At 60.6% G+C, this 12,700-nt stretch overlaps 1 protein-coding gene across 6 annotated transcripts in view; it reads left to right on the top strand.

Moving 5' to 3' along the window:
* Positions 1-12,636, top strand: part of Gak (cyclin G associated kinase) — a 46,697-nt gene extending 34,061 nt beyond the window's left edge. For 4 of the 6 annotated variants that reach the window (XM_026379440.2, XM_026379444.2, XM_026379446.2 and 1 more), the window contains 10 exons: positions 2,464-2,657; positions 3,438-3,584; positions 4,460-4,885; positions 5,191-5,367; positions 6,309-6,431; positions 7,580-7,696; positions 10,524-10,745; positions 11,065-11,213; positions 11,933-12,109; positions 12,192-12,636. In XM_026379440.2, the coding sequence (XP_026235225.2) occupies positions 2,464-2,657; positions 3,438-3,584; positions 4,460-4,885; positions 5,191-5,367; positions 6,309-6,431; positions 7,580-7,696; positions 10,524-10,745; positions 11,065-11,213; positions 11,933-12,109; positions 12,192-12,293 (1,834 nt within the window). In that variant the 3' untranslated portion in view covers positions 12,294-12,636. The remainder of the gene's footprint in view (positions 1-2,463; positions 2,658-3,437; positions 3,585-4,459; positions 4,886-5,190; positions 5,368-6,308; positions 6,432-7,579; positions 7,697-10,523; positions 10,746-11,064; positions 11,214-11,932; positions 12,110-12,191) is intronic. The other 2 variants (XM_026379443.2, XM_026379442.2) reach the window with 2 other exon arrangements.
* The last annotated feature ends 64 nt before the right edge of the window (positions 12,637-12,700 follow it).

Consider the following 12,700-nt stretch of genomic DNA (forward strand, 5'->3'; position numbering starts at 1 on the left):
GAAAAGGGCACAACAAGAAAGGGGCTGATGCAAGTTAGACCTGCGAGGTGAGGAGGCAGAGCCATGGCAGGTGGAGAGCACGGGCGGCCAGCTAGGGGCCTGGAGAGCCGCTGTCCTCCCCAGGCAGGTGGCCCCCGCAGGCTGGGCCCCTTGAAGAGCCCATACCAAGAAACCCATCCAAGCTGCAGTGGAGTGCCAGGAAGCCCTGCAGTTAGTGCCCACAGGAAGGGGGCTGAATAGCACCCTGGGAGTTGGTGGCAGGCGAGCTGTGAGGGCCAGTCAGTAGCAGGAGAGTGCCCTCCTGCACCTGAGCACCCAGTAACAACTTAAGAACAGCAGGGTGGGCAGACCCGTACAGACCACGTTGGTGCCCACTGAAGCTCAGAACGTTTTCACAAGTAGACACCACTGGGGCTTACAGACATCAGTAGTGGGAGGTGTCTGCAGTGCCCACGTCAGAGGGCACATCCAGGGTACTTCATTAGGGTGGGTGGGGCTGGCAGGTGCTTCACGATGAGGGCCCTGGAGGGGCAGTGATCCCGTGGAGAGCTGTTCACAGCCATTAATGGGTGGGAATGCAAGTGAGAGCATGGGTGCCCTCTGGCCACCAGGGCCAATCTGGGCCGGGCTGAGGCCACCAGAGGCGGGAGAGGTGGTTGGAGGGGCACCTGCTCCTGGGTACCAAGGGGAGTGACCACTGCACATGGGGGAGAGCCTACAGCCCCATCACCCTGAGACCCCACCTCCCAGTCCTTGCAGCTGGAGTCCCATTTCCGGCACCTGGTTCTGTGACACGCAGAACATGCCAGCCATGCAGGCACACGGCTCTGCCATGGGCACCCTGGGTGCTGGTGTTGCTGCACCAGCAGGGAGGTGTCAGGCTGGTTGGTGTGTGGGCAAGTAGAGGGGAGAGTGGTATTGCCGTCCAGTGCAGTCAGATGAGCCTGGGGGCTCTGTGCCTGCACCCATGGAGGTTCTGATGGCCCTGACCAAGTGAGGATTCAGGTGGGCTTCAGTGTGCCACACTGCCATGATGAAACATTCAATATTTTTGTTTACCAGCCAGGTGTTGGGGTCCCCTCAGTGCCCCATTGGAGATGACAAGGCCTGGCCTGACCCCCCAGGCCTGTGGGCAGTGACCTGTCATCCAGGGCCCCTGGCCCTGCTGCTCCCACCCTGCTCACAGACCCTCATTGTTCCCTCACCTCCCTGGGGTGAGCTGGGCGTCTCTAGGGCCAGTGGGGCCAGGGCGATTGGGCCAAGCCATGCTGGAGCTGCCCACCATCTGTCCTGGGAGCTGTGTGGCCTTCCCACCTTCTGATGGCAGGTTCTAGCCTGCCCTCACTGTGGCCGCCGGCTCTGTGCTAGCTGTGCTCCTTGGCTGGGCACGTCACCCATTCTGGAGGACTCAGGGTAGAAGGAAGCCTGTGCCACAGAGTCTGCCCACTCTGTCCTGCATTCTCCCGAGCACGAGGTGATGTCCTGGGCAGGAGGATGCACCTGGCTGTGCATGGTGGCCATGCTTGCTTGCTGGTTTGAGTATAAGTAAAAGTAAATCAGCCCTCGTTCTGCCACCCAACCCCTGTTACCTGGCCTTCCTCGGCAGCCTTGGTGATGGCGGCCCAGGGGCAAGCAGCCCCATTGTTGCCTGGGTCTTCCAGAATTAGCTGTCACTTCTTTGTGTCTCTGTTTTAGTTTTTTGGGGGGTTTTACGTGTGAAACTTAAGAACGACTATGTGGAGACATTGGGTGGCAGATGGCACGCAGCTGAAGAGTGGCATGTATCCGTGTAGCCCTGGAGTCAAGGAGAGCTCCCTGGGCACTGTAGAGCCACCGGATTAGGACAGTCCGTTGCCTGCAGGGCACTCTGCCACTGAGCAGCTATCCCTCTAGTATCTGGGGACTCGCAACGTCCACTTCTCCTCCCTGCCTGTCTCTCTGCCTCCACCGGGCCCCACAGCAAATCGCATCTGTAATCCCTGGCAGTTGGGCCCCAGAGGTCTTGGTTTTCAGCCTTCTGAGAGTAGTTGGGGGTGTTTGCCAGGGTAGATGGCATGATTTTTAAGAAGTGCATTGACAAACCCAGAGCCCTTGATCTGAACCCTGTGAGTGTCTGCAGAACGTGTACGGTTGGAGGATGAGGGCAGTGCTACACGGGGTCCCTTGTGGGTGTGGGGAGCCAATGGAGGGCCTGCCTGAGGGAGTGCACTTTCCCAGGTGCAGGGCTCACTGCGCTGTCTAGCTGTCCTGTATGCTTGAGTCAGTTTCGAGCACACAGACTCAGGAAACACTGGGCCTGGCCCTCTCTGGCAGCAGCAAATAGGAAACCGTTGCCCGGTCTTGGGAGCCCGGGTGGTGATCCTGGGATGCACCAGCCCTTGCCTGCAGGAATTATGTGTCCCACCATGGACTGGCCAAGCAGGACTTACCAGGCCGTCCTCACTGGTGTACGTTGGCAACTAGGTATGACCTGGACGCATGTGACATCCAAGAGAAGTACCCAGACCTGTTCCAGGTGAGCCTGGACGTTGAGGTGGAGCCCAAGGACAGGCCGAACCGGGTGGCCCCGCCATGGGACAGCACCAGCATGAGGGGGCTGAACCCCAAGATCCTGTTCTCCAGCCGGGAGGAGCAGCAGGACATTCTGTCTAAGTTTGGTAAGACCCCATGGGCAGAACGTGGCACTCCAGCTCCCATTGTGCTCCCAGAGTCCAGGAGAGGCCTGCAGAGGCCACGCCTTACCCCAGCCTGCACTGTGCCCAGGCCGTGCACTGCATGGCTGCAGGGGTGGCAAAATGCCGACTTTGGGTGTTGGATGAGGGCTTGGCTGTGCACCAGGGAGGGATCCCAAGGCCTTGTCCTGGGTTCCCACACTGCACCACTTGCCTGGACCCTCCAGGGAGCCTGGTCATGGCTAGGCTCCCCAGAGTGAGGTGGTACCGCTCTGCACAGAGCCCTGTAGTCTACTTTCAGGGTCGCATGGGGCCCACCAGGAGGACTCTCCTCCAGGCTCAAGTTTGTACCCCCTAGCCAACACAGTTTGTGTGTGTCTGGACACGACCCTGTTAAATGTGACCTGGAGGCTGGGACCATGGTTCTCGGAAGCCCTTGCTCAGCGGGGTATCTCATCTTATTTCAGAGCAGTTCCCCAAAAGTAGTACAAAAGTGCCCGGCAGGTAGGACGTGCCGTGCGGCTCTTGGCAGGCTCCCCCCGGCCTTGGCCTTGGCGTGTGTGCTCTGCGCTTTCTCCTCCAGGACAGAGAACCCTCCCTGAGGGGTCTGCATGTGGTGCCGTGTGCATGTGTGCAGGCGTGTGTGGTGCGTGGTGTGCCGCAGTGTGAATGGGTCTGCTGGCGCCTGCAGCTACCCCTGCTGCTGCTGCCCTGGCTGGCCCGCGGTTCTGGCTCTGCAGGCCTGACGCCGTGCTCTCCTGGCAGGGAAGCCGGAGCTCCCCAGGCAGCCGGGTTCCACGGCTCAGTACGAGGCCGAGGTGGGGTCTCCAGAGGCTGAGCCCTCAGAGTCGGACTCTCCGCAGAGCAGCAGCACTGACGCCAGCCACTTCCTCCACACGCTGGACTGGCAGGGTAGGCGCGGCCTGGCCCTCCTCCCTCATGGGGTCCAGCAAGTGCCCAGGGCTCACTGGTCACCATGGCTTTTGTGGCAATGAGGCTCCATCGCCCACAGGGGGGCTCCATCGCCCACAGGGGTGCACCATCCTGCGAGTGGTCACATGCTGGGTCAGGTGCAGTGGCACGTCCCGAGGGGACTGACCAGGGCCAGAGCCATGGCTGCCTCTGGAGGGCTGCAGACACCACCAGCTGGCCTGTTTTAAATGGTTCACAAGCTGAGAACAATTTCTCTATTTAAAAGAAGCGTAGTGTCCACAAAGCCTAAAATGTGGGTCTGCCTGATAGTGGCCCCTGCCCAGGGAAGCCCAGCGCATAGGAGGAGGCCTCAGCAGGACTCTGAGTCACAGGGGTTCCCGTCCTTAACATGGTGCCTGTGCCCCTTATTGCCCAGAGCCCACACCAGGCTCCCAGGCCCAGCCCTTGATTTCTCACCCCCCAGTGACCCTTCCTGACATCCTAGGGAACATCACTGCCACCCAGTGACACTGTCGTCCCCAGAGGTGTCCCCCGCTAGACTAGCTCTCAGAGTCCACCCTGCAGGGGAGCCAGTGGCGCTGGAGAGGCAGTAGGAAGAGGACCTACTGAAGTTGGAGGCAAGGCCTGACCTCTAGCCATGTTGCTTCCCCTGGAGGTTGTGTGGTGCTGGATGCCAGCCTCACCTACTGCCAAACCTTGGGATGTGTTTCCTGTCTGTCCCATGCACCAGAGTGGACATGGAGACCCTGGTGCTGACTGTGGGCTGTGTGGGCCACAGCTGGGGTTCTGTGAAGCCTCTTCTGGCTACAGCAGCCTGGGAGTCCACTGGCCCATGGTCTGTCTTCTTTTCACAGAGGAAAAAGAAGCAGAAACTGGTGTGGAAAATTCCTCTCCCAAGGAGAGTCCGTCTGCCCCAGTTGCAGATGGAGAGGGGAGCGAAGCCTCGGATGAAGAGCAGCAGACCTTCCCTGGTGAAGACATGCCTGGCCTCGCTGCAGGGACTGACCAGGGGGACTTGACACTGCAAGTGGGCTCCTCGGTGGCACCACAGGAGCCCCTGCCACAGGAGGAGGGTGTAGACCTCCTGGGGCTGCACTCGGAGGTGGACCCAGGGCCAGCGCCCCCCTCGCAGGCCCCCTCCAGCAATGCAGACCTGCTCAGCCGCCTTCTTGGAGCACCCAATGGCACTCCAGAGGGGCCCCCGGACGACCTGCTCCTGACCAGCCCAACCCCACCCCGGAGCACGCAGAGCACCCTGCCAGGAGGGCCTCCCAGCCCTGGTACGCACTTGCATGAGGCCCAGCCTCCTGCGCGGAGTGGGAGCTTCCCTTTGTCTGGAGACCTGGGACAGAACTGCACTCGGGAGAAGCTACTCCTGGCTGCAGGGCGGCTGTCCCACCAGCTCTGCCCTCATGGGAGTAGCTGTATCCCCAGGGTGGCTGTCCTGAGCTGGGGGCCATAGGGGCCATGCATTCAGGGAAAGCAGTTGGGTGGCCCAGTTTGCATGGCCAAGGCACCTCCCCATGGAGTGGGAAGGTCTGAAAAAAGAGCCATGGTGGTCCCCAGAAAAAGCCTGTCTCCTCAGCAGACCCATTCGACCCGCTCCGGCCACCAGCAGACTCCAGCACGCAGCCCTGCACTGCGCCTGACCTGCTTGGCGAGCTCCTCGGCCCCGACTCCACAGCAGCAGCCGCCTCACCTGTCTTCCCTGCCACCCACAGCGCCCCGCCCCCGTCCTGCAATGCAACCTTCCTGCACTTGGGTGAGCCAGCTTGCCCTTGGGAGCTGAGGGCTGAGGGGACCTTGGGACCTCCAGATCTGGGATCTAGGAAGGGGCCCTACTTTTTGGTGCCTTTCCCACAGTCCAGGGCTGCTTGGGGGTCTGGCAGGACCTATGGGGTCAGGATGAGTTGGTTCCTTCTGATTCTGCCTGAGCTTTCCCCTAAGACCTGGGGCAGGCTCTGGGCCTTGTCTTGCTGCTGCGCAGGACACCTCTGGCCCCACGACCACTGCTGTGCGCCAGAGCAGCCGCTCTGCCTGGTCCTTTCATGGGGTGAGGGTGCAGGAGGTAGGATAGGGATTCAGGGACCAGGAGGGCCGGGAAGAGGCAGCTGGAGTATTGGAAGCCAGGGTGTCTGTGTGGAGGTCAGGCGCTGCTGGTAGCAGGAGAGGCCAGCAGAGCTGAGGCAAAAGAACGCCCTTCTCCCTGAGCAGGAACGTGGCCACCGCCTGCTGTGGGCAGCTTGGGGGCCTGCCACCTGGGGCTCTGGTAGATGTGGGGCTGGGCGGGATAGAGGACTGGCTGTGGACCCATCAGGGGGACTGCATATGGCAGTGGACCCCGTCCTCCAGGTGGTGGCCACTGCGGGCCGAGTGGGCTTTGGAGAGGTGGAAGGTGGGTTTGGGGCTCTGCAGCTGGCTGCAGAGGCAGCAGGGGCTCCAGAGCCCCTCTCAGACAGGTAATGTGCAGCTGCCTGCTGGCTTGGTCCCCTTGGCTGTCTCCTGCTCCTCTCACTCTGCTGGTCAGTTTTAGCCATCAGTGGACATGTGATGCATCCTCTCCACCCAGTGGGAAGAGGGTGGCCATCCTAGCTCTCGTGCCCCAGGGTGTGCTGCCACATGGAGTGCTAGGCCAGGCTTGCCTCCCACTCGCTGCCCAGGAGACGAGGCAGACACACCAGCCATGCTGTCCTGTCTCTATAGGGGGTCTGCCCGCAGAGCCCAGCAAGGTGACAGCCTCCTCCAGCCACCCCGATCTGCTGGGGGGATGGGACGCCTGGGCCGAGGCTGCTGTGCCCACGCCAGCCCCCATGTCAGCCGCAGAAGGTAAGGCCACCTGGCCTGGGCTCCAAGGCACCCACCCGGCCTCGGGGAAAGGAAGGGTCTGCTGTGCCTGCCCTGCACGCCAGTCCTGCCTTTTCTGGGATGCATGTGCTTTGGAACGCAATCCACACCTGTGTGCTCTTGTCTGCCCACTTGGTTCTGGTTCTGCAGCTTTACATTTCCTGCATCCCATGTTGTGTCTCCTCTGTACCCTGGAGGACTGGTTGAGGCCACCTGTTGTGTGTATCTCATCCAATGTCACTTGCCCCGTAGGGCTAGGGATTACCTGGGGTGGTCAGGCTGGTGAGTGTCTGTCCTCAGGCAGCACAGGTCCACCTTGCTGACACACTCTGGGCCAGCACCTTCAGTTCACAGGGTCACCAGTGTGTTCCACTCTGGGCGCTCATTTATTATCCTAATTGCCCAGACGCAGACGCAATTCCTGTCCTTGGTTTCTCACCAGAGTTGGATAACCTTTAAGATGTCTCACCATGTAATAGGCCATTCACAGTGCTGTTTAGTTTGTCTCTTAGGGATGATGTCAAGTCTTATTTTGTGTTTTTGACTGTTTGTATTTCCCTGAGGGTTATTTCCTGTTCTTTGTTTCTTTCCTCATAGGGAATTAATCTTTTGTTGATTCAGAGCTCTTTATTTAAAAATAGCTGCCATTTGGAATGCATACTATTTCATCAAGGGGGTGTATATAATTGTTTAGCTCATGATTTTGTACTTAAGGTGTTCTCAAGTTTGTGGTATGAGGATATTCTATATTATATGCAGTATCACATACAGTGTAAGGAATATTTCACATATAGCTAGATTCTAGCAAGTGGTACTGATACAAAATCAGAACACTGTGGACGTTCCTTCCTGGTCCTTGGGAGTGAACTCTGAGGTGTTCTCCCTCGTGTAACTTAGCAGGGGCTAGCTTTAAACTTGTTATTTTCTGGAAGGAACAGCATGAGCAGTGGAGGCAGCTGTGTGAACATGTGTGTTTGCGTCTTGGGTATGCCCTGTGCACCCTCCTCCCAGTGTCTGAGGCTTAGGCGCAGCCTGAGCCTAGAGTGGGCCTGCAATATGGGGAGGGAGGAGCAGGACCGGGCAGGTGTGTGCTTCAGCTGGCCACTGCCTAAGGCCGCTGCTCTCTCCAGGCCTCCTTTTCTCTCCAGGAGGGCAGCCGACCCCACCTGGCCCGCAGCCCAGCCAGACCAAACCTCAGAGCCTGGACCCCTTCGCTGACCTAGGCGACCTCAGCTCCGGCCTCCAAGGTAATGTGTGTTGCAGGCTGTGTGTGCCTGAAGGAGGTTCAGGCCCATCTGCCCATGTGTGTGCTCTGAACCCAGAACCCTGGGACTCCGTCGCCTCCCAGCCCATGTGGGGTCAGCTGATGCCTGGCCCTCAGCTGCAGTGCTGAGCACCTCCCACCTGTAGCCTCACGCCTGCCTCAGGCCCAGCCCATGCCCCATGCCTCACATCCCCAGCCTGATGCCCATATTGGGCTCAGCTTCTGGGACAGGTCTCCCTGGGGTCCTTGCAACTGCTACCTAGGGCTGGTCTCCTTAGCTTCTGAGAGGGGCGGGGACATTTCCCTCTTGTCCCTCGTCTGAGGGGTCCGAGGCGTTCCAGGTAGGAACCTCCTAGGGGTGCTGGTGACTGGTAACACAACCTGCTCTGCGTCTCCACCACTGGCACCGCAGGTCCTGTCCCCTCCCCAGCTCTCTTCTCTTCCTATGCGCAGTGCTGGTCTCCTGGGCTTCCCTGCCATGTCCCACCTGTCTCGCTGCTCGTCTGCTCTGGGGAGGGTGCGTGTTATCACCTAGTTCCACGAACTCACCCTGAGTTCCTGGTGTCCACGTCAGGTTATGCTGGCCTGAGGTCCCCAGGGGCCACTGCCTGTGTCTTTGCTTCCTATGTGGCCTGGGTGCCCTGTGTGAGTGCAGGTGGGACTATGGGGTGGTACCCTTGGAGAGCACCAGCTCCTGATGCTGCCGGGCTTCATGCCCGGGGAGGACAGCACTTCTAGGGCAGCACCTGCTCTGGACAGAGCTGACTGTCAGCTTGCTGGGGGTAGCCCCTGGGACCTCTCCTCACTTGCCCTCAGAAAGCAGCAGCCCTGAGGGGTTGGAGCTGAGACACCTGCAAGGAGCCTGGATATCCCTGGTCATGGCTGGGCTGGGTCTGCCCACTCCTCTATCCCTGGCAGGGGCTGCGGAGCACAGAGCCTCTCATGTAGCCATGGCCTCTGGCAAGACAGGGATGGCAGTCACAGAGCGCCATGGAAAGCAGGTGGGGTATGGCTGTAGCAGGATGGCAGGAGCCCCAGGAGCAAAGCAGCATGGGACCCCGAGGCCGCACCTCAGGGCAGAGCAGTAGAGCCACCACCTTGAGGAGGGCTGAGCCCCAGCAGGCACACAGAGGGCACTGTCAAGAATCCCCCAGGAGCTGTGGTTTGACCTGCCAAGACCCTGAGGATGAGCACAGTGCCGGTGGTCTAGAGTTTTGGGCACGCAGCCCTGGAGGCTCCAGTCCTCAAAGCCATGACACCAGTGTGAGGAGGTGTGGAAAGTGGGGTCCGGTGAGCACAGAAGGCGCCACGGTCTCTGGGACAAGCTGAGTCACTCCCCGCTGGCTTTGCACAGCCCCCTGATGCCGGGTCAGACGGGCCAGCACCCACCAGAGCACAGACCCTCGGCAGGCGAGACCTGAGCTGGCGGCATTCGCACACTTGGGGAGTGGCCGCCTGCAGCGCACAGGACACGTGAGGGGTGCAGCTGGCTCAGCGCTCAGCCTCAGGGAACGGCCAGCCAGGGCCTGGTCGCAGCTCTCCATGCTGGCCCAGGAGGACTGCCAGTGCCTGTTTCCTTGGTGGGCAAAGGGGACTGGGACTCACACTCAGGAGAAACAGTGGACATTGGGCCTCCAGGAAGGGCCATGGTCACGTGTACAGGAGACCCCCAGGAGTCTGGATCCACTTGTTCACAGAGGCACAGGGTGAAGAGAGCACAGAGACCTCGTGTTGTCAACCAGCAGAGACACAAGCAGCAGCACCTTCATGGCCACTTAACAGCGCCATGGAGGCGTAAACCCAAGAAGTTCACACAGAACCTGGAGCTAAAACCACAGGAGCAGCGTAGAAGCCAGAGGCCAGGGCGGCAGGTGGGATCCACACAGGCCCAGCCCACGTCCAGCAGCCTTCAGGAGCAGCAGGGCTTCTCCCAGAACCCAGAAGGGACTTTGTAGATGGACGTGCTGTCGCCGCATTCACTTGGAAGGCAGATGAACCAGCACGTTGGACACGGCAATGGGAGTGAGCGGGAGACCTGGCTCTCAGAGGTAGACCCACACAGTGAGCAGCCCCACAGATGGGCTGGAGCCCAGGCCTCTGGACACGCACAGGCTGCCTCGGGCCTTCCACCAGTTGACTGAAGAGCACAGACAGGCGCACAGTGTGGAAGCGCGCAGCCTGGAGGGCAAGGAGGAGCTTGGTCTCTGCGGTGGTGCTCATGGACAGCCCTCGTCCGTGGGGGATCAACGAGTGACAGGTTGAGGGAGACGTTTAGAACAGTGAAAGCAAAGCAGGTTCACTCTGGTAGGTAGCGGGCGTAGCAGCCGGCGTGGCCGAGACACCAGCACCACCCTCCTGAAGGACACCCACCTCAGACGTCCAGGAGGGAGGGTGCAGCCACTGAGCTCCAGGACCACAGAAGCACCCCTGGCAACAGCGAGCCTGGGCTCTGTGGGAGGACACACCATGATTCCCCCACTGTCCACACCCAGACATATTTCTAGAACATCCTTCAGGGGCAGCTGTGGTGGAGCCACATGTGTCCTGACGTCCCGTGGCCTCTGGCCTGGGGACATCCAGTGCAGGTGCCTGGGCCTCTCCCTGCCACAGGAGCTTCATGGCTTCCCTGGTGCCGGTGAGCTCATTGGAGCCCCAGCTCTGCAAGGCAGGGGCGCTGGTTGATGAGAACATGCTGCCTGTCCCCGCCCTGGGGAGTCCCTGGGGCGCTGGCGGGAGGCCCTGGTGATCGGGCAGCCTGGCCTGGGGGCCGCTGCCTGCTGTAGCCTGGCGAGCACCTGCTCTCTCTCCAGGGCCTCCTGCTGGCTTCCCTCCCGGTGGCTTTACTCCGAAGTCGGCCCCTTCTCCCAAAGGCAGCTCCTGGCAGATGAACCGGCCACCAGCCCAGGGCACGTCGTGGCCTCCACAGGCCAAGCCTCCCCCCAAAGCCTGTATGCAGTCGAGACCCCCCTACACCACTAACTTCAGTGTGATTGGAGGCCGAGAGGAGAGGGGCGTCCGCGCTCCCAGCTTTGGTAAGTCCTGTGCCCATGTGGGTGTGGGTTAGGTGTCTTCCCAGGGTGACTGAGGTGGAACCTGTTCCCCTCCAGCTGCTGGCCGTGGTGCCCCAGCAAGGGACGAGCTGTCCCATCGTGACCGCTGACTTTTCACACACCCTGGTGGCCCTTCTTCCCAGCACAAGCTTCTGGGCTGCTTTTGACAGAGGGCTTCTGGGTCCATAGTTTCTTTTCTGCCGAGGCAGGCAGCAGGACCAAGGTCCCCCCTGGGAAGCAAGTAGAAGTGGGCGAGGGACAGAATGGACCAGTGTCTTCAAAAGCCCCCTCTTCCTTCCAGCCCAGAAGCCCAAGGTCTCAGAGAACGACTTTGAAGATCTGCTGTCCAATCAGGGCTTCTCCTCCAAGTCGGACAGGAAGGGGCCAAGAACCATGGCGGAGATGAGGAAACAGGACCTCGTTCGAGATGCGGACCCACTCAAGTTGAAGGTAGGTGCCCGTGGGTCCAGGCAGTGCCCTGCCAGGACCAGCGGGCCTGGCCCTGGAGGTCAGCTGGCCATGACTGTTGACACCTGGGTCTTGGTGCTGCTCTAGGAAGTTGGGGCTCCTCAAACCCTGGACATGCTAGGGTCTGGGTCTGTAGGGCCTTTGTCTGACTCACCGTGGGGAGGGCAGTCGGTTGGGGCTTTGACCCTGACCTGGGGTGTTCTTCTTAGGGTGACAGGGATGCAGCGAGGTCCAGTTACCGGGGTGTCCCACTGTGGATCCAGGATACATTCTTATATGTAGGTCTGGGTGGTGGTCAGCTCTGCAGGACCCAAGTGTGGCTGTGGTCTTGGGGATCATCTGACAGGCCACAAGAGACCTCCTTGGTCCCCTGTGGGCCCCGAGACCTGGGCCTGGGATGGGCTGGGGGAGGCTCTGCAGGGGGACTAGAGTTCGTGTCCTCATGAATGTCCTGCTGAGATGGGTCACTCAGCTCTGGCCATGCTGCCTCTGAGCCCAGGTCAGTGCAGCCTGAGCACCCCACCCAGCACTCTCCAGGTGTTTCCTGCACGCCTCCCTGCCCCAGGACGGGTGAGCGGGAAGGGCCGGCCACACCTGCAGGATCCGGTGGGCTTCCCAGGAACTGCCTGCCTTGTAGGCAGCCCCCCAGCCTGTCCCCAGCACAGCAGGCCTCCAGAGGCTGAGGCTGCTCTCTTCTGCAGCTCCTGGACTGGATTGAAGGCAAAGAGAGGAACATCCGTGCGCTGCTATCCACACTGCACACAGTGCTGTGGGACGGGGAGAGCCGCTGGACCCCTGTGAGTATGGCCGACCTGGTGACCCCAGCGCAGGTGAAGAAGCAGTACCGCCGTGCAGTGCTGGTCGTGCACCCCGACAAGGTGAGTGTGAGGAGTGCATCCTATGGGGGGTGCTGGCGGGGCAGCAGGCAGTGGGCAGTGGCTTTCACCTGCACCCCCACAGGCCACAGGGCAGCCGTATGAGCAGCATGCTAAGATGATCTTCATGGAGCTCAATGACGCCTGGTCCGAGTTTGAGAACCAGGGCTCCCGGCCCCTCTTCTGAGGCCCCGTGGGGCAGCTGCAGGAGCGCCAAGGAGTCCCAGGGCATGGGCCTGACCAGGAGGCGCGAGGCGGCCCAGGTGGTCGTCCCACTGTGCGCCTCCCCAGCCCCAGCAGAGGCCGCTCCTGGCACAGGAGAGAAGCATTCCAAAGCCGTTCTGTGTTCTGTTCTCCTTTTCTGTCCCAGAGGAACAGTGTTGCCTGTGCCCTCCCATGTGTCGCAGTTTGTGGTTTATTTGGTGTCTGCCCGTTGCCTGAGCGACGACATGGGCGCTGCTCTGCTGCCCAGGTCTGCAGTGTGCGCCCCTCTTTGTAACCTGTCTGATGATCGTCTGTACATATTAAACTTATTTTCTGATGACTGTCACAATCTCCAGTGTCATTGGATTATTGGATCCTGCTTCTGACCTG

Source organism: Urocitellus parryii, chromosome 10 (genome assembly GCF_045843805.1).
Source record: "Urocitellus parryii isolate mUroPar1 chromosome 10, mUroPar1.hap1, whole genome shotgun sequence".
Classification (NCBI taxonomy): Eukaryota; Metazoa; Chordata; class Mammalia; order Rodentia; family Sciuridae; genus Urocitellus; species Urocitellus parryii.